The following is a 25601-nucleotide window of genomic DNA, read 5'->3' as shown; positions in this document are numbered from 1 at the left end:
GGTTCTCAGTCAGCTCAAAACCAGCCTCAGCCCACTTCCTCCACTCTGGGCCCTGTGCTGGCTGCAGCCAAGACCATCACTTCCTGACTCCATGCCTATGACTGGCTGGCCTTGGGCCCACCAAGGGGATGAGACTTCTGGGAGATACGCCTTCCCCAGCGTCTGCCCTGATGGCCAAGTGGCTTCCCGCCTGGGAGCTCAGCCATCCTTCTTCTCGCCTTAGCCTCAGCTGTCTCCCCACCCCATTCACACCAGTGGCTGCTGGACCTCCACTGCCCAGGTCCAGATCCAGAACAGAGTGTGGAGCACGGCAGAGTGGCCACGGGATTCTGAAGCCAAGATCACAACCTATCTCCCATTTCAGAGATGGAGAGGCTGAGGCTTGGGCATCTGGAATGACCTGTCTCAATGGCTAGTCATAGCTGGCACTGTGCCGGTCACGTTACAGCCCTCATCACATGTCATGGCCCAGCGGCTCCTTGAGAGGGGTGTGTCTCCCCTCCAGTTCACCGTTGAGGGAGCTCACAGGCAACTAGATTCAAGTAGAGGATGCACCACCAAAACCTGAATCCATCTGACTCCAGAGCCCACGGCCTGTGCCCCTCCACATAAGAGGGAAAGCTGTGACATGTGGTATCTCACAGGGCTTCCCAGCAGGGGCCTGCAGTGGAGAGACCGGGGCTCTAGTATTGGCGTTGCCAGGGGCCTGCTCTGTGGCCTTGGGCAGGCCCTTCCCTCTCCTTTGCCTCAGTTTGGCCACTTGGCTCCTCTGTGGCCGGGAGTGGGGAGATGGCAATGAATCAGGCCTGGTGCCCACCCTGGCAGTTCCTGCTTTTCACTATTTGGAGGTGATGAACCCAGGCTCCTCAGTCTAGGGCTCTATCCCTCATCAGCACAGGCAGAGGAGGGCAGACAGGTGGATAAGCTTCCCCGACCTCCCCAGACAGACAGCCAGGCCTACTGGGCCTCTGACATCAGTGGCAGCCACCGCTCCCCACCCCCCACCCCGGCCCACACCCTGCCACCCCCTGGCCACTCCAGCCTCTTCTGGGGCTGGCTGAATTTAGAGGCTGCCTTCTTTGTTCAGACAAGCAGGAAGGAGGAGGAAAGTTGTTCTCCAGACAGTAAAGCTTTTAGATAAACACCACACAGGAATTGGGTTCCTTCAGAGAAGAAACTAGATCCACCGGCTGACAGCGCCCCAGGGACGGGAGTGCAGCTTAGGTCTGGCCTGGGAAGCCCAGCACTGAAGGAGGCTTTCTTTATCCGGCTGTGCACCTGCTGCCAGCTCTGGCAAGCCTGTGGCTCAGGTGACTGAGCCCCGGTGCCAGACCGTGGCCCTGCCAGCTCCCAGGCTCCAGGATGGCCAGGCCCACCTCCTCACCCTCTCCTCCAGCACCCGCCTGTTTGCCTGCCTGCCTGCCTGTCAGGAGCTGCCAGGAAGCTGAGGACTTCTGCTCACCTTTGGGTGACCCTTCCCTTCTGGAGCAGCCCAACCTCACAATGTCAGAGGAGAGTTAACAACTTGTCAACAGGACGAACTCCCTCCCTGCCCTCCTGGTCAGTAGATTCAGGAATTACCATGAGCCCATTTTACAGAGGGAGAAACTGAAACCCAGAAAGGCCATTGGCCTGTCCAGAGCGAGTCAGCAGAGACAGAGCTAAGACCCCTCCCCCAGCCCCTCAGGCTTGCTGGGGCTCACTGGGTCCCTCTGACCCTGTTCCAGGGTGGCTCACCGGCGTGGTATCATCATGGGAGCGCTGGTAGCGCTTCCAACGGCAGCCGTAGATGCCCGTGAGGCAGGAGAGGCACAGCTGTGGCTCGTAGTACTGCAGTGGCTGGTGTCTCACCATACTCGTGCCCACGGCCCTGGCGCCTGGCCCTCAGGCGCCCATGGAGGCCCCCAGCTTGTCCTGCAGGAGGAAGCACAGGGCAGTGAGGCAGGGGAAGGGTGAGGAGTCAGGCACCACACAGCAAGTCATTGTAGCCTAGGTCAGGGAGGATCACCCCTGCTCAAAGCACTGCAGTGGGGCTCCGTCTCACTTGGAGTCACAGGCCCACCATTGCAGGTCCCCAAGGACCTGTCCTCTGCCTCCCACCCAGGCCTTCATCCTCCCTACTCCTTCCCCTCCAGCCACTCCTGACCTCTTCCATGTTCTTCACTGGCCTGGCATGCTGCTGTTCCCTCTGCCTGGAATGCTCTTCCCTTAGAAACCTGCATGGCTTCCTCCTCTTTCCCCTCCTCTCTTCAGGTCTTAGCTCAAATGTCCTTTTCTTTTCTTTTCGAGATAGAGTCTTGCTCTGTCACCCAGGCTGGAGTGCTGTGGCACGATCTCGGCTCACTGAAACCTCTGCCTCCTGGGTTCAAGCAATTCTCTTGCCTCAGCCTCCCAAGTAGCTGGGATTACAGGTGCCCACCACATCTGGCTAATTTTTATATTTATGTAGAGCTGGGGTTTTGCCATGTAGGCCAGGCTGGTCTTGAACTCCTGACCTCAGGTTATCCACGGCCTCGGCCTCCCAAAGTGCTGGGATGACAGGTGTGAGCCATGGCACCTGGCCACATGTCCTTTACTCAATGAGACTGTCCCAGATCACCTTCTGTAAAACTGTAGCCCCTTCCCACATTCCCTAAGCTCCTTCCCACGTTCTCAGCTTTGTTTTCTCAATCATGTCCTTAAATATAACTTGCTTATTTTTCCTGTCTGTCTACCCTACTATAATGCAGTTTTCATGAAGGCAAGGATTTTTGTCTGTTGTATTTTCTGCTGTATTCCCAGTAACTTGAACAGTGTCTAGCACATAACGGACTTTCAAAATAAACATTTTAGAAGAAATTATCATACCAGCTGAGATGTGTTGAGCACTGAAAATACACCAGGCACTGTGTAAATACTTTACATTCATTGTTCCATCTCATCAGCACAACCATCTGAAGTGGCAGGTTCTGTGTCCTAAACCCATTTGACAGTTCAACAAACTGAGGCTCAGAGAACAAGGAGCAATGCAATGCCTGGCTGCTGTCCCATAACTGGACTGTAGTCAATCTAGGAACTGCTCTAGTGCCCCAAAGTATTCATTCTTCAGACACAAGGAGCCCCCTAGTCGGGTGGGGCCTGTGGGAGGATGGTATAGCAGCAAGAGGTGTCTTGAGGGTTGAAGTGTGGCTGCCAGAAGCTACTGCCCCAGCCCTGCTTGGCACCCTGGAAATATCTGTGGGAGCCTCGGCCTCTGGGGGCCAGTGTTGGTCAAGTGTGACCAGGTGGCAATGGGCTTAGGGCACCTCAGACATCCTGAGTATCACGTGTCATCCAGTCCTCCACACCACTGTGAGTTATTCTTATTCCATTTTGCCGATGACAAACCTGGGGCTCAGAGAAACTATTTGCCCAGAGGTGCACAGCTATACTGAGGTGTCAGGACTCCAATGCTGGCCTGTGGGACTCCAGAAACTCAGTCATATATTCTGTACCAGGCCCTGTCCGAGGCCCTGGAGACAATGTGAGCAGGACACACAAAAGCTCCTAGGGCCCTGAGAAGGCCAAAGAGGGGAACAACCAGGCATTGTTCCAAGTGCTTTCTATGCAGAAACTATAACAGCAGCCCTAGGAAGGAAGGATTTGCATTTAAAAAATGGAGATATAATTCACATGCCATAAAATTTACCCTTTTAAAGTATACAATTCAGTATTTAATATACAGTATTCAATTTTTGGTATAGTCACAAGTTGTACAACCATCACCACTATCTAATCCCAAAACAGTTTCACCATTCCAACAACCCCCCACCCCCTTCTCATGCACTGTCACTCCCTATTTACCCTGGCCTCACCCCTCTGGCCCTGGCAACTGCTCATCCACTTTCTGTCTCTACGGACTTGCCTATTCTAGAGACTTCGTATAAATGGAATCATACAATATGTGGCCTTTTGTGTCTTGCTTCTTTCATGCAGCATAATGTTCTCAAGGCTCATCCATGTTGTAGCATGGATCAGCATTTCATTCCTTTTTATGTCTAACATTCCGTTGTATGGATCAATGTATCCATTCATCAGCTGATGGACATATGGGTTGTTATCACTTTTGGGTTGTTATACATAATGCTTCTGTGAATGAGTTTTTTGTGTGAACGTATGTTTTCATTTCTTTTGGATACACATTTCTTTTGGGATAGAATTGCTGGTCACAGCACTTTGGGAAGCCAAGGCAGGTGGATCACTTGAGGTCAGAAGTTCGAGACCAGCCTGATCAACATGGTGAAACTCCATCTCTACTAAAAATACAAAAATTAGCTGGGCATGGTGGTGGGCGCCTGTAATCCCAGCTACTCGGGAGGCTGAGGCAGGAAAATCACTTACACCTGGGAGGCAGAGGTTGTCAAGATTGCACCACTGCACTCCAGCCAGGGTGACAGGGCGAATCTCCATCTCAAAAGAAAAAAAAAAAAAGAATTGCTGTGTCATATGGTAACTTTTGTTTTTGAGATAAGGTCTTGCTCTGTTGCCCAAGCTGGTGTGCAGTAGTGCAATCATCACTTATGGCAACTTCAGACTCCAGGGCTCAAGTGATCCTCCTGCATTGCTGGGACTACAGGTATGTGCCGCCACACCTGGATCATATGGTAACTTTTATGTTTAACCTTTTGAGGAACTGCCAAACTATTTTCCAATGTGACTGCACCATGTTACATCCCCAAAGTATCATCATCATCATCCCCATTTTATAGATGAGAACTCTGAAGCACAGAAAGGTTGAGCCACTTACCAAAGGACACCTAGCAGAGCCAGGATTCATACCCACGCAGGCTGGCTCCAGGGACCTTGCTCTAACCCATGGGCCTGCCAAATCTGATCTGCCACCTATTTTTGTACAGCCCAAAAGCTAAGAATAGTCTTTATGTTTTTAAATGGTTGTGAAGAGTCAAAACAAAAATATCTTGTGACACATGAAAATTATATGAAAGTCAAATTTCAGTGTCCATAAATAACATTTCATTGGACATAGCCATGCTCATTCATTTATGTATTGTCTACGGCTGTTTTAACTATAACTGCAGTGTTGAGTAGTTGCCACAGAGACCATATGGCTTGCAAAGCCTAAAATACTGACTGTCTGGCCCTTTAGAGGGAAAGTTTGCAGACTCCTGCAGTCACTGGGCTCTAATGGCCCACGAACCTTATGGTAAGAGCAGCGTATGATGGAGGGAGGAAAGGGAGCCTGTGGGCACTGACCACAGTGCAGGGAGGGTCAGAGTATGCTCCCTGGAGTCAGCACTGAGCCAAGGCCTGGTAGATGAGCTCCTAAGATGCCACTCTCCAAAGCCCCACGGGCTGCACCGTAGGAGCACGCTGGGCTTCAGGCCCACTCACTACTTCCACCACCAGGCCTCACTCAGGGCCTCTGGCTGTCCCTCCAACACCACCACCCAATGCTGACTTCACCTCAGTGCGGAGGTTACAGCCTCCAGTCTGAGGGGGAAGATGCATTAAGGGCTTGCTGGGAATACTGAATGACCTGGAGTCTCCTGAATGCTGGGAATTGACTGCTGCAGCCTCTGTTCCGGGGAGCCCTGGGGAGGCATGTGGACTATGGTGCAGCTGCTGGGGCTTCCCTGAGCCAGGGCCTGGGGGACAGGCTGGGGTGGGGACACAGCTTGGCTCCCATGGGGCTAGAGAGACCATGGGTGGGGGTTGGTGTAGGGTGCTCTCAGCTTTACTATACTCCAGATTTGGGGAGCGTTGCGTGCCCACATAGGCACCCCCACATACCTAGCCTTCCCGCAGGGGTGGGAGGTCAGGGTCCACAGCCAGGGGAGCCAGATCTCACCCTGTGCACTCCCCAGACGGGGGTCTCTACTGTCATGTCAGCCACTACATCTGCCCCTGCCTCCCCAGGAAGGGAGGAGGCGGGTGCAATGTGGAAAGAAGCCTAGCTTCATGCTGCCTCGCATTGACTTGCTCTGTGGCTGGGGCCACTCAGGCTCTTCCCTGAGCCTTGGTTTCTGAATCTGTAAAAGCAGGTAACAGCTTCTGCCTTGACTTCTGTAGGACACACAATTGGGGGCAGGGAGGGGGAAAGGTGGTGCCAGGAGGTACTGCAATGCTGAGGTACAACAGGTGGACATCCTGAAATGCACGTGGGAGCCCGCCCCAGGTTCCCCTGCCTTCACACTCCTTTCCCGGGACTCCCCTGCCCCTAGGACTAATTCCCACATGTCCTCTGCCTGCCCCTCCCCTGTCCCCAGGACTGTACATTACAACCCACCCAGGAATGGAAATTCCACTTCAAACCTGGAAAAGAGGGAAGTAGAAGTGCGTGCGTCATGCCTCGGCCCAGAACTTCGCTGATTCTGGTTCTCAGAGTCTCCTCTCCCCCAGGTGCATTTTTGTCATGTTCATAACTGTAGCGGATTCTCTGGGAGGCAAACCTCTTCTCTTTCTTCTGTATGCTCTCCTGGCTGCGGCCATCTTGTCCACTCTCACGGCTTCAGTTACCAGGTGCTGCTAAGGCCACCCAGGCTCTGCCTCTGATCGAGATAGCCAGCAGCTCCTGGATGTCTCCAGCGGTGTCACCCAGGCCTTACAGACGCAGTTCAGCCACACTGCCCTCTACCACCCTTTTCTCAAGGCCCTTTTCTCGCCATCCCCACAGCCACTCCCCTGTTCAAGGCCTCATCTCCCCTGGCTGGGGACTCCTCCAGATTCCTTGCTGTCAGCCCCATCCCTCCAATCCAAACTCTTACCTGCAGCTGGCCTGAAATTCTTAACAGGCAGTGACCGGGATCTGACCCCTACTGCTTTTCCAGCCTTGCTTCCCTTCACCTGGTGAATACCTCCTGATCCTTCAAGTGTCAGATGTTCCCTCCTCCATGGAGGCCCGGTTTGGTTAGAGGTCTTCCCAGCCTCCCATATCCCTTGCATGTCCCTCCCTCTTACCTGGGCACACTGTGAGAGCACCATGGCCATGCCTCCCTCCCCCATGGGATGGTCTGCGTTAACCCCATGTCCCCAGGGAGCAACACAGGGCAGCAAGAGCAGGAAGCACTAGGGACTTCTTGGACCATACTTCAGAGAAGTGCCCAGAAGTTCTGCTAATGGAGGCATGCTGCTCACACCACATTCAGCAGCTGGGACAAGCTCTGAGACGGGACTCTCTCCACCATCCCTCACCAGCCCATCACCTCCCCTCCCCTTCCTGCCAGGGATAATGGCATTACTTAGGTCCAATCGATTTCTCCAAGCTACATCCCATGGCTGCTGATACAAGCCAAGTTCCCAAGAAATCCCCTGCCAAGAGCTACTGCTGGCTCTGGGACAAGAGAACGCTCTCACCTCTGAGCCTGATGTCCAAGGCCCCTCCCCAGCCCAAAGTCCTGTTTTCTGTCAGAATTCCTGGCCCCTACCCTGTACTTGCACAGCCTCCTGCTTGCCCAGGGAAAAGCAAGAGTCCATGACTGAGATGGAGTAAACATGCACTGTGGAGCAGAGGCAGGATGCTGGGGATGGGTGTGTACCTCCGGCGTCCTGCCCCATCCTCACATCCCAGGACGCACCTGCCTGCTCCCCTACCCTTTCTCCCTCCCATAACTGCCAGGCCCAGGCTGTGCCCCCCCAGACTGCACTGCACTGCTCTCAGCCCCTTTTCTGATCATGAAGTGCCTGGATTCTAGCCTGGTCACCCTCAACTGACTTGCTATGTGACCTTGGACAGGTCACTACCTCTTCCCTGAGCCTTACTTTACCCATCTGGGGAATGAGGACTAAATGGGGTAATACATGGAAGTGCTCAGGTCTGTAATAAAAAGGAATTGAGGCATGCAACAACATGAATCTTGAAGATGTCATGCCAAGTTCACAAAAGGCCACATGTTGTATGATTCCATGTATAAGAAATGACCAGAATGGGCAAATACTGAGACAGAAAGTAGCTCAGTGAATGCCAGGGGCTGGGAGGATTGGGGAGGAAAGGCGGAGTGACTGCTAATAGGTGTGGAGTTTCTTTCTGGGCTGGTGAAAATGTCCCTGGACAGGTGTGGTGGCCTGTAATCCCAGCACGTTGGGAGGCCGAGGAGAGTGGATCACTTGAGGTCAGGAGTTCGAGACCAGCCTAGCCAACATGGTGAAATCCTGTCTCTACTAAAAATATAAAAATTAGCCGGGCGGTAGTGGCAGGCGCCTGTAATCCCAGCTATTTGGGAGGCTGAGGCAGAAGAATCACTTGAACCCAGGAGGCAGAGGTTGCAGTGAGCTGAGATGGTGCCACTGCACTCCAGCCTGGGCAACAGAGTGAGACCCTGTGAGCCACCATCCAATCCCCCCACAAAAAAAGAAAATGTCCTGGAATTAGTGGTGATGGTTGTGAACTTTATCTCAATAAAAGTTTTTTAAAGTGCCCAGGTCTGGAAGTCACATGAATGTCTGCACTAGTTGTGAGGTGCTGCGAGGTCAGCGGCAGCTGCACCAGAGGGGACAACAGCCTGGAACCCCTGGCTGTACCTGGGCCCCCTCCACTCCTACCCAGGCGTGGGTCTCCAGACCCTTCAGATTCTGGAAACAACTCTAGTTCCTTCCAAGGAACTCTTCTGCCAAATCAACCTGAATTGTTTCTGTTGTTTGCAATCCCAAACCTTGATTGGTATGAGGATATTCACTGTGTTGCCAGCTTTTAACAGGTTTTAAGCCCTCAATAAATGTGTTCAAGAACTGATTGAAGTCAGGTGCCGTGGCTCATGCCTGTAATCCCAGCACTTTGAGGAAGCCGAGGCAGGAGGATCACTTGAGGCCAGGAGTTCAAGACCAGCCTGGGCAACATGGTGAGAACTCCATCTCTAAAAAAAGAAATAATAATAATAAAAAGAACTGGCTGAGCTAACATATGTACAGTGTGAGTACTACCAGCCACAATGGTTACTGTTTGTTGTGCTAGCACTTGCTGCTGGGTGGTGTGGGCACTCCAGGTCATTGCTGGGTACTGTGCTGAGCATTGCATAGGCATCCCCTCCCCTTGACAACCTTCCTGAGCAAAGGCCAATGGTCTTACTTAACAGATTGCAAACATGGGCCTGAACGAATGGGCAAACCAACTGCAGTGCATCCCACACAATGAGGAATATTATCTGGCAATAAAAAGGAGTCAGCTACCCAGCCACAAAAAGCAATGGAGAGATCTTGAAAGCATATTGCTAAGTGACAGAAGCCAATCTGGAAAGCTATATACTGTATGATCCCAACTAAGTGACATTCTAGAAAAGGCAAAACTATGGAGGTAGTAAAGAGATCAGTGGCTGTCAAGGACTCAGGGGGAGGGGAAAAATAAGTGGTGCTCAAGGAATTTTGAGGGCAGTGAAGCTCTTCTGTATGACACAGTTATTATGGACATGTGTCAAACCCCATAGAGTGTGCAACACGAGGAGGGAACCATAGCGCAAACATGGACTTTAGTCCATCATAATTAACCAATATTAGTTCATCAGTTGTAATAAATGTACCATATTAATATAAGATGTAAAGAATAAGCCAGACTGTGGGGAGGGGGAAGGCAGAGGAGGGTATATGGAAACTCTCTGTACTTTCCAATCAATTTTACTGTAAACCTAAAACTGCTTTTGAAAAAGTGTATTAAATACACACACACACACACACACACATGCGTGCACGCGCACCCCAGAGGTTAGGTAATTCACCCAAGGCCAAACAGCTAATCATGGAGGAGACAGGATTTGAACCCAGGGCTGTTGACTCTAAAGTCCAGACTCTCCATGGTTGCAGCCCCACAGGGCAGGCCTGTTCACGTTTCTATCACCTTCCACGTCAATGCCAGCTGCAGCATCTGTATAACTGCAAATTGTACCTCAAAGGGCCAAGCTCAATATTTTGGTTGGTATCAGGAAAGCATAGGCAGAATGAGTCTAGGAACATTGGGGAGGAAAGGAAAAACCCCAAACAGTGCCAGGGCTGGTGGGGATGGGAGGCCGACCTTTGGCATTGTGCTAGGGCCCTGGGGAAGGGGGGCAAGCATGCAGATGGAGAGACACCCCTCTTCTCCTTGGCCGTGGCTGCCCTCGCGGGGCCTCAACCCCAGCCCAGCCCTGGGATGATGGTCTGAGGCTGAGCTTGAACACCAGCAGGCTGAGTGACCACCCCAAGCCTCTGGCCTCAGTTTTCCCATCTGTATCATGGGAGGGTTTGAGCACCCTTGGCTGATCTCCAAGGGCCTTTCCAGCACTCAACTTCTAAAACCCTTTAGCTACCCGCTCTCTCCTCACCCCCAGTAGCAAAGCAGAGAGGGGGCTGTTCGAGGAAAAGGGAAGGCCAATCCCTGATCCCTCCTTGGTCTGACTGGGGAAGAGCCCCCTCTGCTCCCACGGCTAATCACTGGGCATCCTGACAGTCACCCTCCTGGGACACAGTTCAAAACTTGGATGAAAGTGGTAGGAAGGCCCATATCAAGGTTAGGCGCCTGGTCGTCCTGAGCACCAGGGCAGAGCTCTGGCCCTGCCCAAGGGCCTCCACCATCTTTGATAGGGATCAAGGTGTAGGTACATTGTGGCCTAGATGACTCACAAATAGTGATGACCCCAAACTTCCCTTACAGTAAAATGCCAGGCATGAAAGGTGCAGGGCCATGGTGACTTGTTTCCACAGGGCTCCGGGATCATGGCCTTGGAGCAGGACCAGGGCCTTTCTGTGGTCCTTCCTCACCACTTCATCTATCCCTGCTCCCAACCCAGCTGTGCCTGTGAAACCACCTTAGCCCTGGAGCCCCTCCACCTATCCTCAATGCCTGGCAAACTCCTGCTCATCTCAGCTCAGGTAGCCCCTCCTCCAGGAAGCCCTTCCTGACTGTGTCACAATCTCTTCTGGATCCCACAAATCTGTGTTTCCTGACCACTGTGTAGGGGCTTCCGGGAGATGGTGAGATCTATGCAGAATTCAGAAATGAGAAAAGATTTGCAGCACAAAGGGGAGAAGGAAGGGCATTTTAGGTAAGGAGACAGCACAGCGAAAGCCTAGGTGGCAGGGAGGGCAGTGATTGGGGCTTCTCCCAGGGCAGAGGGCACCCCAAACAGCTCATCAAGTGGACTGTTTCCCAAAACAAAACAAGCAAACCCAAACCTACAAAACAAATCTCTGGCCCCAGGGTGAGGGCTGGAGGTGGGGGAGACAGGAAAGATTCTGGAAAAAGCCCAGCCAGTGAAATGTGGAACCCACCCATCCCCGGCCCTGCCCTGTGCTCTCCAGCCCCAGCCTCCTGCAGGTAGCTTTTCTGGGGTGCTCACGACTCAGTCTATTTTCCATTGCATAGCCTCATTCGATGGCTTGAACGGAGAGATCCCGGCTGCCACCAACTCACTGTACAGCCTTGGGGAAGTCGCTCCACCTCTCTGGGCCTCAGAGAAAGCCCTAGATTCTAATGGAAGCTGCAGAGAAGGTAACCAGACCTAGGGGCAGGAAGGAATTCTAAGTCACAGGGGCAGCTGCCAGTGGGGAGAGGCTTGGGGTGGAGGTGCCTGGAAGGAGGCAGGGAGAGAGGCTTTGAGGTGAAGAGGCAGGTGGGGCCTGTGCCACCCAGGCCCTGCAAGCCTCCTCATTCTCTGGGGAAATGTTACTCAGTGGCCGAGGCTGGGGCTTGGCCAGGGCCTCCAAGAATCAATCATGCCATAATTAAGGTCACTATTAATCTCTTTCCACGGTGATGCCAGGGCCTCCTGTTTACCCGACACTTCTGTCCCAAGAGACCTCTGATTGCCATTCCTCTCGGGAGGAGGCTGGCAGGGCCCAGAGGTGAAGGTAGACTAGCTCTTCCCCAGCTCAGGAGCCTGCCCAGGGGCCTTGGGTTCTCTTGGTACAGAAAGGGCTTCTCTTTCCCAGGTCAGGGCTATGAGCTTGGGCTGAGTAGTCACCAAAAGTGACCTGGCCTTGCCCAGAGGGCACAGCTTAGCATCTCAGAACTCAAAATCTCAGGCTCCAAATGCCCCAAATTGGACCTCTAGAATCACTTCACCCAAGACTCACAGTGTCATGGAATCCTCATTGAATATTTCAACTGGTATCTTCAAATTATCCCTGGATTTCAGACTGCTAAGTCACAAAACATCAGCACTAAAGTCCTGGAGGCACTCCATCCAGCCTCTCCTTCCATTCAGAAATCCCCTGTGCTGCTCTTACTGGTGGTTCTCCAGCCTCTCCAGACTGGCCAGTGGCTTCCCTAGACTCGCATACTCCTAGTGACAGGCCCCTCCCTCCCTGGAGGGCTGAATAGTTTTCTCCAAGCCACCAGGACTGCAGGAAGGCCATCCTAAGAAGAGATCCTGCCCTCACCCCCTTCTCCCCCAGTGACACTGACAGGCTCCCCGGGGAGAAGGCAGAGCCAGTGAAGGGCCCCTGGACTACTACTCGGGGGTAGTAGAGACTTTCAGCATCCCCCACCCTCAGTTTGACTTGTGCAAGCCCCTTCCAGGAGCCCAGTGGTTCAGCCGCAGGGGCCAGGCTGGCTTTTTCTGATGGCTCTTCCTAAGTCCCAGGGAGAGGGGAGTGGGAAAGTGGGGCACACCAAGTAAATGAAAGGGGGAGGAGGAGGAGGAAAGTGAGTACAGTGGAGACTTGTACAGAGCAATCTTGCCTCTGTCCTCTCCTGCCCCTCCTTGTACCACTGTGCTCCAAAGACACCACCTACCCAGCTTTCCCACCTCCATGCCTTCACTCAGGTTGGGCCCTCTGCCAGGAAAGCCCTCCCCAAATCCCAATCCAAATCCCATCCATCTTAACAAACAGACCCTGTGCAAAGCTTGGGCTAATTCCCCCCAACAAAAGCCCACTGCCTCCTCCTTTTTGTGCTCACATCATCTGGCAGAGCTCCTGAGAATGATCACAGGCCTCAGTGTGCTGTAATTATCTGCTTCCGTGGCTGCCTCGCCCACCAGACTGAGAGCTTCCCCAGGTTCAGACTTCTGATCCACTTGGCCAAGCTCTTCTGAAGACCTACGGTGTCTGCAGCCCCACACCTGGTGATGGGGACACAAGATATGCCAGGCCCTGTCCTTGCTAGAAGAGTCACTGTATAGGAGACCTATGTCCCCTGCACTGGGCCTAGCACCAAGGAGGTACCTATTTAGTTGTCAGTCAAAAAGCTGGTTAAATGCGAGACGGAAGGAAAAAAAGAACCAATCAAAGCATCTTACACCACACAACTGCAGAGCCACTTCTGAAAGCCTGAATTCTGCCTCTGAATAATAATTAGCCTTTTCCCAATTTACAGAAAAAAAATTAAGTTACTAAAAAAAAAAAAGACTCAATTAGGTACTTTTCTCTCACAAATTTTTCTTAAACCTCTGATATCCATTTGCACATTTCTATACCACATCTAGTGTAAGGACCTCAGATCTAGCACAGGATACTAATTTCATCACTGTCATGAACATCACTACTCTTCACAGTCTTCTGCAAAGAGCAGCAGTCTCTCTGCTTCCAGGCAGGTCCGAGAACCTGGGGCCTAAACTTTTCCTCCCTTCCTTCAAATGTCCAGGTTTCGCCTTGGTGACCAATGAAAACCAAGCTTGCTCGAATGCTGAGGATGAAAGTCCTAGGAGCTGGCTGGCCCACCTTGAAGGTTCATGCCAATTCCATGATATAAGGCCTCCAAATCCACTGTTTGTCATTCATTCCTTTGGAGGAAGCATCACTTTCTCTAGGATTCTCTTTTAAAATATAAATCTTCTCTAGAGTTGGAAGCCCATTCAACCCTCAGATTGGAGGTTAAGGAAACTTAGTTTAATGCTGGCTCTTGAGAGGCAGTAAATCACACAGGGTTTGTGAAGAGGTCAGCCTGCCTGGGTTTTCATTTAATTTTTTTTTAGAGACGCAGTCTCACTCTGTCACCCAGGCTGGAGTGTAGTGGCACAATCATAGCTTACTGCAGCTCGAACTCCTGGGCTCAAGCAATCTTCCTGTCTCAGCCTCCCAAGTAGCTGGGACTACGGGTGCGTGCCACCGTGCCCGGTGACCTTTCTGGGTTTGAAACCCAGCTCTACCATGTATTTAATGGAGCAAGTTTCTAAATGCCTTTATACCTCAGCTTCCTTATCTATAAAGTGGGGATAACCATGGCATCAGCCTCATGGGCTCTCAGACAAGTATCTGGAAAGCTGTACTAAAGAAGAGACAAGTCTACTCAGAGCTTCAGTTTTTTCCTGTCCATAAAATGGGACAATAATCCCATTTATGCCTTTTTCATAAACTGTAGAGTGCTGCCCCCATGGGGGAGGTGGACATTGTGTAAGAACCCAGTCAGCTGCCCTCTGCAGCCTGTCTCAAACTCCTTTTTCCCTCCCTCCTTTTGTCTTTACCTGGAAGAAGGTACCAGTGGCTGTGAGCTGGGCTCCTGGAGGTATCTTGTCCACAGAGGCGGTGATATCACTTCACTGGGAGAGCTGAGAGGACAAGGGGATAAATCCAGTGAGTTCATTCATCAGTCCATCCTGCCTTCTACTGTCCCACTTGACCCTTAGTGAGCACCCATCCTGTTCCCTCCCTGTGCTGGGTGTGGGGCCCAGTGATGGGTGACACCGAGTCCCTGCCCTGGAGAAGCCACAAAGCTGGTGGATGGGCTGACAAGACATACGTGATCTAATCAATCCCCAGCCATGAAACCAGGCACATGCAATCCACCTCCACGCATGCTGCCCACAAACCAGTCCCAGGCCGAGACCCAGATAACCTGTTTCCCGAACCACTCCTGCCCCTCCAGGACCCACGGACCCAGGATCCAAAGCCCAGCCACCCTGGGGGCAGAGGGCCTTTCACGCTGCCCAGGGACCTGCTTCTCTGAGGTAGCTGCCAAACCAGCTGTTCTTCTAAAGCAGCAGCTAAGGGAAGGACGGTAGCCCGGAGGTGGGATCTGGGGCACCACAATTACATGCCTGAGCTCTGACTCATGCACCACCTCCCCCATTGCCAGCTCCTGCAGCTAGCAGGGCAACCCCCCACCCAGGAACTGGGAAAAGAGATGGTACCGACAGGCCACGGGAAGCAGAGGGGCCAGGAGAGGTGAGGAGGAGACTGCAGGCCAGCATTCAGGCTTCAAAGGATGCTAACACCTTGTCTACTAGGGACACTGAGGCTGCAAGGACGGAGGCCTACCTGCGTCACATAGAGGCAGAGCCAGGGCTGGGACCTGAGCCTCCTGGTGCCAATATAACAACTCTCCCCAACCCAACTGGATTCTAGAGCCACACGCCAGCAAGAAACATACAACCAAACACACACCTCTGTGTGTGAACCAGAGGTGGACAGAGCTGGACTCAGAGACAGCTCGGAAATGACAGCCACCGAGAGACCAGCACTTGAGACACTCCCAGGCCTGCCCCTCTGCACCTCCAGTCCCCAGGTTTCTCACAGTGCCCTGAATGTACAGCACTTTACAGTTTATAAAACATACTTATTTCCTCTACTCCCTACAATGATCCTAAGGCCTAAGTGGCAGAGGAAATATAAATAGACCAGTGGCTTCTCCTCTAAACTCCAATGTTTGAGAAGCCATGGTCTATTTATATTTCCTGGGGCCTTGGAACTTGGAAACCTAGGGAACTTGTTAAAATGCAGTCTGACTCAGTTAAATCTAGGCTGGGGCCTGAGATTCTGCATTTCTGATAAGCTCCCAGGTGATGCTGATGCTGCAGGTCCCTGGACCACAATTTGAGTAGCAAGGCCAGAATGAGTCAAGAGCATGGGACCTGGAATCGAACTACACAAGTTAGAATCTTGGCTCTTACTGTGTGACCTTGGGCAAATTACTTAACCTTTCTGTGCCTCAATCTCCTTAGGTATAAAGTACTACTACTAATAAAATCTACCCCTTAGGGTCAATGTGGGGATTTAATTAGTTACCATATGTAAAACACTTAAAGTGACTATTATTTCAGATTTTGAAATGGAGGTTCTGAGAAGTGAACACACTCAGCAAGGTGGCAGAGCCAGAATTCAAGCTCAAACCTACAAGCTGCACAAAATGTCACAGCCATCAAGCCCCTCCCCACATCAGACAGACATGGATATTGAGGCCCAGAGAGGGGCAGAAAACTGAAATGACCACCAGAAAGTTGGTGTGAGAAACACAAGTCCATGACTCCATCCCAGTGCTCCTTCCACCACACCTTACTGCCTGTCAGGAAGGAAAGTACCGCAGAGTCTCCCCAGGGCTCTCAGCTCTGCTGTTAGCCTTACCTGGGCCCATGGCTGCCCTGGAAACTACCTGTGGGGTTGGCTGGACGTGGAGTCCGCCCCCATCCCCACTCTGTCCTCTCTCCATCCTGCCCATCAGGCTAGGTGAGGCAGAATGGTCTCACATCCTCCTGCCATTCCCCTCCTCCTACCTCCAGCCTGTGCCCACTGCCCTGTGTCAGGTCACCCAGCTGGGGTCTCAGGTAGAGGGTGACATGCCCGGGTCTGGCTCCACACCCACCTTGCCTTCCCAGCACGGGGCCAATGGGAGCCTGTGAGTCACTTGAAGGAAGTGCTTGGCCCCAAACAGGAAGTGGCTCTTCAAGCAGAAACCTCCTGCAGGATCCCCCAGTGCCCTGGAGCAGATGGCTTAGTAGTGGAAGCTGGTGAAGGAAGGGAAGCTGATTGGGACACAGCAACATCTACTCAGATTCTACCTGACATTCAAACTTGGAACTCACCCTCCACTTTTTGCTGCCTGGCCTGAGGACTTTTCTGCTGTGGACTGGCTGTGTGTCTTAGGTACATCAGTACCCTCTCTGATCCTCATTCATAGGATCATGGACTGCACTAAAAGACTGCTATAACCTGGTAGTCTACATGAAATGAAGGGTTGGAGCAAGTGAATATAGGGTTTTATTTTATTTTTGAGACGGAGTTTTGCTCTTGTTGCCCAGGTTAGAATGCAATGGTGCAATCTCGGCTTGCTGCAACCTCCGCCTCTCAGGTTCAAGCGATTCTCTTGCCTCAGCCTCCCAAGTAGCTGCGATTACAGACACACACCACGCCCAGCTAATTTTTGTATTTTTAGTAGAGACAGGGTTTCACCATGTTGGCCAGGCTGGTCTTGAACTTCTGACCTCAGATGATCCACCCACCTTGGCCTCCCAAAGTGCTGGGATTACAGGTATAAGCCACTGCACCTTACAAATACAGGGTTTTAAATGAATGAACAAATGCACATGAGTGAAATGAATGAGTGAATTAAGATACCTAGATATAAAACTCTAGCTACAGCGTAATATCTATCATTTGTCTATTGTTCATTGTATGATAGAGAACCCTTTATTGGCAAGAAGACCCACCCCCCGAACACCCTTAGACAGGGAAAAGGGGCCCCCACACATCACACACACACACACACTCACAAATAAATTCATTAGAGTACACAGGAGCCTCTGTCACGTTACACTCATGTGACCTGTAATCCTAAACATTCGCTCCTAACACCTCTAAGGCCCTAGTTAAACTCTTCTCTGTTTTTTTTGTTTTTTTTTTAAGGCATGAGTTAGGGACTGGGTCTCACTATGCTGCCCAGGCTGGAGTGCAGTGGCTATTCTCAGGCAAATCATGGCATACTACAGGCTTGAACTCCTGGGCTCAAGCAACCCTCCCACCTCAGCCTCCCGAGTAGCTGGGACTACGGGCATGCTACCATGCCAGGCCTCTCCATTTCTTGAACTTGAAGAACAAAAGGTGATTCTGTTAAGATACTGTGAAGGCCTATGGGTCGTGTTGCTGCTGAGGAGGGAGATGGATGCTGCTTGGGGGAGGAGTGCAGCAAGGGGGGCCTGAGTGGCAAAAATATATAAGAGGGAGACAAGTTAGCTTGTCAAAGCCTTCCTCCCAGACAGCAGCGAGCACCAGTTTCTTGCATAAGCAAGCATCTCTATTCCGGTCTTGCTGTGCATCCCTTATTTTGGCATTTCTTCCTGCTCCAATTTGTGGTTCTAAAAGTACTCATGAATTAGTGTGATATGCACAAAAATGCACATGGTGGCTGAGGAACATCTTACAATATTCTGCAACTCACATTACTCACATTAATGTAACATGAAGTCTGGTATTAATTCTTTAAATTTGCAACTAGATGGACATTGAATACTAGAACTGTGAATAGTTTCATTTCTATAAAATTTTCAAAAATTGAATTAATATTTCATGTCTATTTAAAGATTTTATTTAAAAATCTGATCTTCATTAATTGTGATGGGTATTGTTTTAATTTTAATAGATGATTTTATGGAATAAAAACACTCTTGAAAACATAAAATAAATTTTCCTATGTTTATATTTACATTCGTTTACTATTTTTTTTTGAGACAGAGTCTCGCTCTGCCACCCAGGCTGAAAGGCTGGAGTGCAGTGGTAAGATCTTGATTCACTGCAACCTCCGCCTCCCAGGTTCAACTTATTTTCCTGCCTCAGCCTCCCAAGTAGCTGGGATGACAGGCATGTGCCACCACACCCAACTATTTTTATATTTTTAGAAGAGATGGGGTTTCACCATGTTGGCCAGGCTGGTCTCGAACTCCTGACCTCAAGTGATCTGCCTGCTTCAGCCTCAGTGCTGAGATTACAGGTGTAAGCCACTGCATGTGGCCACAGTTCATTTTTATTTATTCCATAAAATCTTTACTTTAGCAAGATCACTAATTAAATTGTTATAATCAAGATTTTCATCACTTGTGTTCTGTTGATGGCAATAATCTAAAAGACTAAAAGTAAAATGTGATTGTATTTAAAGTATATAAAATTTGATGGCCAGATACGGTGGCTCACGCTTGTAATCCCAGCACTTTGAGGGCCTAGGCAGGCAGATCACCTGAGGTCAGGAGTTCGAGACCAGCCTGGCCAACATGGTGAAACCCCATCTCTACTAAACATAAAAAAAAATAGCTGGGCGTGGTGGCATGTGCCTGTAATCCCAGCTATTCAGGAGGCTGAGGCAAGAGAATCGCTTGAATCAGGGAGGCAGAGGTTGCAGTGCACTACCATCATGCCACTGCACTCCAGCCTGGGCAACAGAGTGAGACTCCATCTCAACAACAACAAAAATATATATATACAGGCTGGACACGGTGGCTCACGTCTGTAATCCCAGCACTTTGGGAGACCGAGGCGGGCAGATCACAAGGTCAGGAGATCGAGACCATCCTGGCTAACATGATGAACCCCCGTCTCTACTAAAAATGCAAAAAATTAGCTGGGTGTGATGGCACGTGCCTGTAGTCTCAGCTACTTGGGAGGTTGAGCCAGGAGAGTCGCTTGAACCCGGAAGGCAGAGGTTGCAGTGAGCCAAGATCACACCCACTGCACTTCAGCCTGAGTGACAGAGATGTCACTCTGTCACACACACACACACACACACACACACACTATACATGTCTGAATTTAATTATATACATATATATATATATAATTTGAATATATATTCAATATAATCCTAGCTACTCAGGAGGCTGAGGAAGGAGAATCACTTGAACCTGGGAAGCGGAGGTTGCAGTGAGCTGAGATCGCGCCACACTGCACTCCAGCCTGGGTGACAGAGTGAGACTCTGTCTCAAAAAAAAAAAAAAAAAAAAGAATTGTTAAGTCTTACTATTTATATCTGAACATCATCAGCTTAACAACAATATACTCAGAGATGTGCAATAATTAAATTCAGGAATTCTTGATATTTTATCACTCGCAGTCAAATAAAACTAAACTTTACACTATGTAAATATGTACACAATGTACATATTTCAATGTACATTGTGAAGGTATATTTGTCAAGGAGGGAAGGAGGGAAAATCAAATCTATTTTATTTAACAGTCTCCTGGCTTGCTTTACAACCTTCAAATATCTGACAAAGATACATGGATCTCTATTTGTATTTTTGCTCTCAGTTCTCCAAATTTAGGAGAGGCCTGTCCACTCCCCACCCACCACCTCTCATGTTGTGGGGCCTAGGCCCCCTGTGCTGGTGACTTCACATCTGTGAGCAACTGCTTGTCTGCCAGCCAGCCCTGCCTTCCCCAGTTTGCCTTTTACAAGTGCTTTCCACATGGAAGGTCCTTATGCTTATGCCTTGTGCATGGGGCTGTATTTCCAGGGCAGTAAGCACTCAAATTTCCTCAGGGGCAGTGACCACAACTTGACTGGCCTCTCCCACAGAACCTGTACTCCTTAAAGTCCCTTCAGCTCCAACAGCACCTTGCAGGGGAGCCAGGGTGCCCAGGGTCTTCTATCCCCAGTTCTTGTTACGCCATCCCCTTGGAAAGGGAGCCGGCTAGGCTGGGAGGGCCCAGCAGCCTCTGCTGCACCAGGCTAGTAGCCCCCCGCCATCCAGCTGGGCAGTGGTCATGGTGACCTGTAGCCCACAGCTATTTTCCTCCTCCTCTGCACCCCCACTCAGTCCCCCTCCTGCACCTCTCCTCTTGCCCCCTTACTCTGGACCTACTAGCCACAGTAACCCACTTTGGGCTAAAGCCACCACAATGTACCCTCAGCCCCTGACACCTGGGCTGGCAAGTCTCCACATTCCTTGCCCACTGCCCTTCCTAGCATCATTCACAAAGAGCTTCCAGAGAGCAGGAAGCAAGTTCGGGAGGTGGGGGAGCAGAGGAGTGAGCAGGAGACCTGGCTTTTATTCCTGGTTTGGCCACTGTAAGGCAGGTCAACATCTTCCTATGTCATATGGGGATACTGGGACCTGCCCAGATCCCCTCTTGGAATGACAGCGAGAACCAGTGAGCAGCACATGATAGGACTGTGTAAACTGTACAGTGTGCAGTGGCTGTAACAGGGGCCAGACCCCATCTCCCTCATGTTTCCTGCTCAGCCTGGCACAGTGCCGAGGGCCCATCTATTGTAATACTGCCCAACATTTACAAGGGCTGGACATACTCTCTGTATGAGGACAAGGTTTCTATGTATGCTATCTTATGCCTCTTAGCCTCCCACTGCAGACTTTTTTTCTTTTTTTTCCTTTTTTTTTTTTTTTTTTGTGACGGAGTCTCACTCTGTTATTCAGGCTGGAGAGCAGTGGCACAATCACGGCTCACTGCAACCTCTGCCTCCCAGGCTCAAACCATCCTCCCGCCTCAGCCTCCTGAGTCTCTAGGACTATAGGTATGTGCCACCACACCCGGCAAATTTTTGTATTTTTTTTGTAGAGACGGGGTTTTGCCATGTTGCCCAGGCTGGTCTTGAACTCCTGAGCTTAAGTGATCTGCCCACCTTGGCCTCCCAAAGTGCTAGGATTACAGGCATGAGCCACCATGTCCAGCTGCAGTAGATATTTTTATAGATGGTAAACAGAGGCTCGAGAGAGTTTAGGGTCTCTTGGATTCACACTCTTACTACCAAGCCAGTCTAGATACCAAAAATCTAGTCACCAACGCACATTTCCTGAGCTCTCCTGTGTGGCCAGCAGACAGACGCAGTCCCTGCTGGAGGAGCCCATGAGCTAATGGTGTAGACAAACACACCAAGCGCATCACGTGAACAAAGGCGGCAGGACGCGTTAAGGGGTGGAGGCCTTGATGGTGGATCAAAGTTGTCTCCCGGCCTCACCCCTAGCTTGACACAGTGCTGGACCCACCACAGGCAGCAGTAATACCCAGGAGTGAACAAACTTGTTTTCCTGACATTCACCTCCCTAACCTAGCCACTCCCTGCCTGCCTCCTGGACAGTGAGGGGGCTCTGGACTTTTTAGACCACTTTCTCCTCTGGAACCACCACCCTAAGGGCACCCTCTCTCTTGGCGCCTGCAGGTGCCCCAGGCCTCTGCAGTGGATTGTACGTTAAACCTGGTGAAAGTAAAACTGTACTTATCTGAGCACAGAACCCCTTATACAAAGGTACTCAGTACATGTGTATCAGATGAGTTAATGAGTTTGCAGCAGTGACTGACCACTTCGGTGCCTGGCTCAGTTCATCCTGACCACTGGGGGCTTAATTCAAGTTCTGAATCAAAGAGGGGTTAGTGGGCCAGGGCAGAGCTGATAAAGAGTAAGATGCTCACTTAATCGGCCATGGGGCTGGGAGCAGGTCCTGGCCCTCTCTGCTCTTTTGCTGTGTGATCACCGGCAAATCACTTCACCTTTCTGGGCATCCACTGCGTCAAGCAGGGATTAACACCATGTTACAATCTCCTGATTTTAGGTGAGCACATACAAAACTGGTTACAAACATAGGGCACTGAGGCTCAGAGATGGGAGGTGACTTGGCCAAGGTCACACAGCAGGTGACAGAGTGTGGACTAGCACCCAGGCCTGTCATGGTCTGTTGAGGGGGTTGGTGGAGGGCGAGGTTGACTCCCAGAGGCCTGAGTGGGGAGGCCAGATCATGGGTAACATCTCTTGTGATGTCACAGGGGACAGGAGAGAGGTAAGGGTGGGTCCCAAGAGGGCTAACCCAGGCTGACATCACCAGTGAAAGTGAGAGTCACATAGTCGGAGTCTTAGGATTTAGTCAGTACGGCCAGGAAGGGCAACCTGTTTATTCATTCCTGGAATGTGTTGACCAACGAAAGTTCCCCCAAGTGATCCCTGAGCACCTTCTATGGAAACACAGAGTGGGTGGGCTGGGAAGAAAAGCCAAATTCAACTCAGGTGGGGATGGGCCACAATGGCTTTGATTTCCTCTGTGAGCATTTGGTGCCTCCATGGCCTTGAACTAACCTCTGCCCTTAAGCCTTGTCCCACCCCCTACTCGTCACTGATGCCCTCCGGGCTGGGGTGGGTGGGCTGGGAGGGAGAACTACAGCAGGGCACCAGGGCCTCTAGGGCTGGGAGGGACCTGGACTGGTTGGAGAGATTGCCCAAAGCCAAGTAATCTGGGAGAATAATGGGGGCGGGAGCTCTGTGGGATTTTGCCTCTAGAAGCTGACAGAGAAAGACCTGGGGCTAGAGGAGCAGTGGAGCACAGTGCGCATTTCAGAAGGCACTGCCCCTTGCTGACCACACAGCCTGGGATTCTGCCTTCTGCACACCCCTTTCTCACAGCTGTCACTTGCTGGTGCCAGGTCCTGGGCAATCAGCACCTCACATGCTTTATCTCATATAATCTGTTGACTCAGGAGAGAGAGGTATGAATTCTCCAGCATCTTTGCCCCTGGAGGGCCAGCCCTAGGGTATGACCTACAGTGTCCCTCTGGAAGACAAAGCCAAAGTTCCTTCTATGGAGCTTGGCTGGAAATAGCCTCTTGCTTCTCCTCCTTCTCTTTCTGCTTCTACATTTCCTATTCCCTTAGCAGGTTTCCCTTAGCAGGTTTCCCTTAGCAGGGAAGCTTCCTAATGAATCACTGTCACAAGAATCCTTGTCTCAGGGTCTGCTTCTAGGTCTGCTTCAGGTGTCTCAGGTGGGTGCCATCAATGTTTCCATTTCAGAGATGAGGAAACTGAAGCTCAGAGACATGAAGAGTGTCCTGTGAAAGATCCCCATCTTGCAAGCAGCAGAACATGCACTTGAATTGACGTCTGCCAGGTGCAAAGCCAAGCACTGACCCCTCCCCTCAGGCCCTACCCCTTTGTCCACAGCCAGCATCATCTGAGCCGGTTTATATCCCCAAATGCCACTGTCCCTTCCTGGTCATCTGGTCATCTAGGCTAACTTTCCTTCTTTCTTCTTCTTTTCCTTTTTTTTTTTTTAAACTGGAAAGAAAGGAGAAGAATGTGCAGATGATCCAAGGGGGATGACTAAGTCCTCAAATTCCTCTGGTTGGCTCAGACCCTGTTTTGGTCAATCCTTGTGAATCAGGGCGGGTCTGACATTCTGGGAATGCAAGGAGACTTCAAATCATCTTCATGAAAACAAGTTGTAAAAATACTGGCCACCACTCCAAGTGGCCAGCTGATAGGCTTGGCTCCATGGAGCAGGGTTGAACAAGTTCACCAGAAGGGAACACACAGCGGGAAAGACTTAGGCTAGACCCAAAGGAAGAACTTCCCTGTAATTGGGAGCTGGGCCCAGAGATGGGGTTGGGTGTGGCCTCTTTGGAAGCAGGCCATCCACGTCCTGACCTTTCCAGGCCTTTCTTGTTTGCAGTGTCTATTAAACAGCTTTGGTGAGCACTGAAGATGCAAAAACCACCAGAGACCAACCCCGCCCAGCCCTGAGCTTCAACTCCTGACCTGAACCTGATTTACAAGGATGCTCTGAGCTAGTGGGGCTTCTGCCTCTTGGGATCCTCCCCACACCCCAGGGTGGCTGCTACCACCCTACCCTGCAGATGTGAAGACTGGCAGAGGTCAGGGCAGGACTGAAGGCTACCTGCCCAGCACTGCACCTCCTCCGCCCTCAGCCCTCCACAGCCATTCCTCCAGAAAGCACCACCCCTTCCAGGCACCCTCCCTGCCCCTGGCAGAGGACTAGGCGTGTGTCTACAGATGACCACTTTACCCTCCCTCCTTCCTCTGGGCTCTCCTCTCTCCTCTTCTGGCTCCTTCCAGTCAGCAGTGAGCAGGCCTGGGGCTCATGCAGTTCATCCCCTGCACCCCTTCCCAGCTCTCCTCCCTTTCTCTCCTCCCTTCTCATCCAAACTTCTGAGGGTTGTCTGCACCCATATCTCCACTTCCTCCCACCCACTGCAAAACCCATTACCCTCTGCTGCCACCAAGTTCAACAATGGCTTCTGTGTGGGAAAATCCATGGGGCACTTCTCCATTCTCAGCCACTGATTATCTGGTTGTTTGTCCCCCTTTCTGGCCCCACCTCACCAGCCCCTTCACTGGCTCCTCTCCCTGCCCAGGCCTGAATGCTGCTGCTCTCAATCCTAAGCCCTCTTTCCCTCCCTTGCCCATCACATCCTTCTTGGCAGTATCATCCACCCCATGGCATCAACCACCCATCTCTGCCTGGACCAAGTTCAAGACTCAAGTATCCTGCAACCCTCTGGTCATCTGCACCTGGACACCCCACAGGAAGCTCACACCCACAGTGGCCAAATGGGAACTCCTCTTCCTTTCCACGCATTTCAAGGCACCTCCATTCCCTCCAACCTCCAGGCCTGGAAGATGAGAATCACCCTCCCCATCTCCCTTTTCTTCAAACCCTCCAGTGCCACCTGACGCCAAGCCCAGCTCTGTTCTCCATCTCCTTCCTCTCATCCCCCAAACAGCTCTGTAGTCACCACTCAAACTCCTCCTGTAGGAAGCCCTCCCTGACTCTCCAGCAGGCCCGGGCATGCCTTCACCTGTGTACAGCCATCCATTCAGCAGCCACGCTAGTGTCCAACTGCACAGCTGACTGTCTGGGCTGGCTCTGGAAGGTAGGGGCAGGGTCTGATCTGACCCTGGGTCCCCAACACCGAGGCCAAGTGCAGCATGAGAGGTCCCAAAGAGGTTTCTCAAATCTGGGAGCTTGTATTTCTGCTGAGTTTGCCACATTGGTGAGGTCTGGATCTTCCCTCAGACCACAGGCCCCCAGGGGCAAGGGCTATACCCTGGCTCGGCCTCTCCTTGCACTTAGCCCCTTTCAGAGCAACCTAACCTGCCTGCCATTTATGAGGAGATACCACGGGGGCCCTGAGAGAGCCTAAGAGGCCCACCTCATATTTGTGCAAACACACGCAAACACACAGAGACATCCAAAAAGACACAGGGCACATATTCA

General features: G+C 51.3%; 1 protein-coding gene across 4 annotated transcripts in view; it reads right to left on the bottom strand.

Annotated features, from left to right (window-relative positions):
- GDPD5 (glycerophosphodiester phosphodiesterase domain containing 5) overlaps positions 1 to 25601 on the bottom strand; it is a 91099-nt gene that overhangs the window by 40951 nt on the left and 24547 nt on the right. For all 4 annotated transcript variants that reach the window (XM_030829411.1, XM_030829412.1, XM_030829413.1 and 1 more), the window contains exons 2-3: positions 14346 to 14429; positions 1738 to 1914 (exon numbers count right to left, since the gene is read on the bottom strand). In XM_030829411.1, coding sequence (XP_030685271.1) covers positions 1738 to 1854 — 117 coding nt within the window. In that variant the 5' untranslated portion in view covers positions 1855 to 1914; positions 14346 to 14429. The remainder of the gene's footprint in view (positions 1 to 1737; positions 1915 to 14345; positions 14430 to 25601) is intronic.

The sequence above is a fragment of the Nomascus leucogenys genome, chromosome 15, assembly GCF_006542625.1.
Source record: "Nomascus leucogenys isolate Asia chromosome 15, Asia_NLE_v1, whole genome shotgun sequence".
NCBI lineage: Eukaryota > Metazoa > Chordata > Mammalia > Primates > Hylobatidae > Nomascus > Nomascus leucogenys.
Note: the sequence above shows the minus strand (reverse complement) of the source record. Positions and strands in the feature narration are given on the sequence as shown.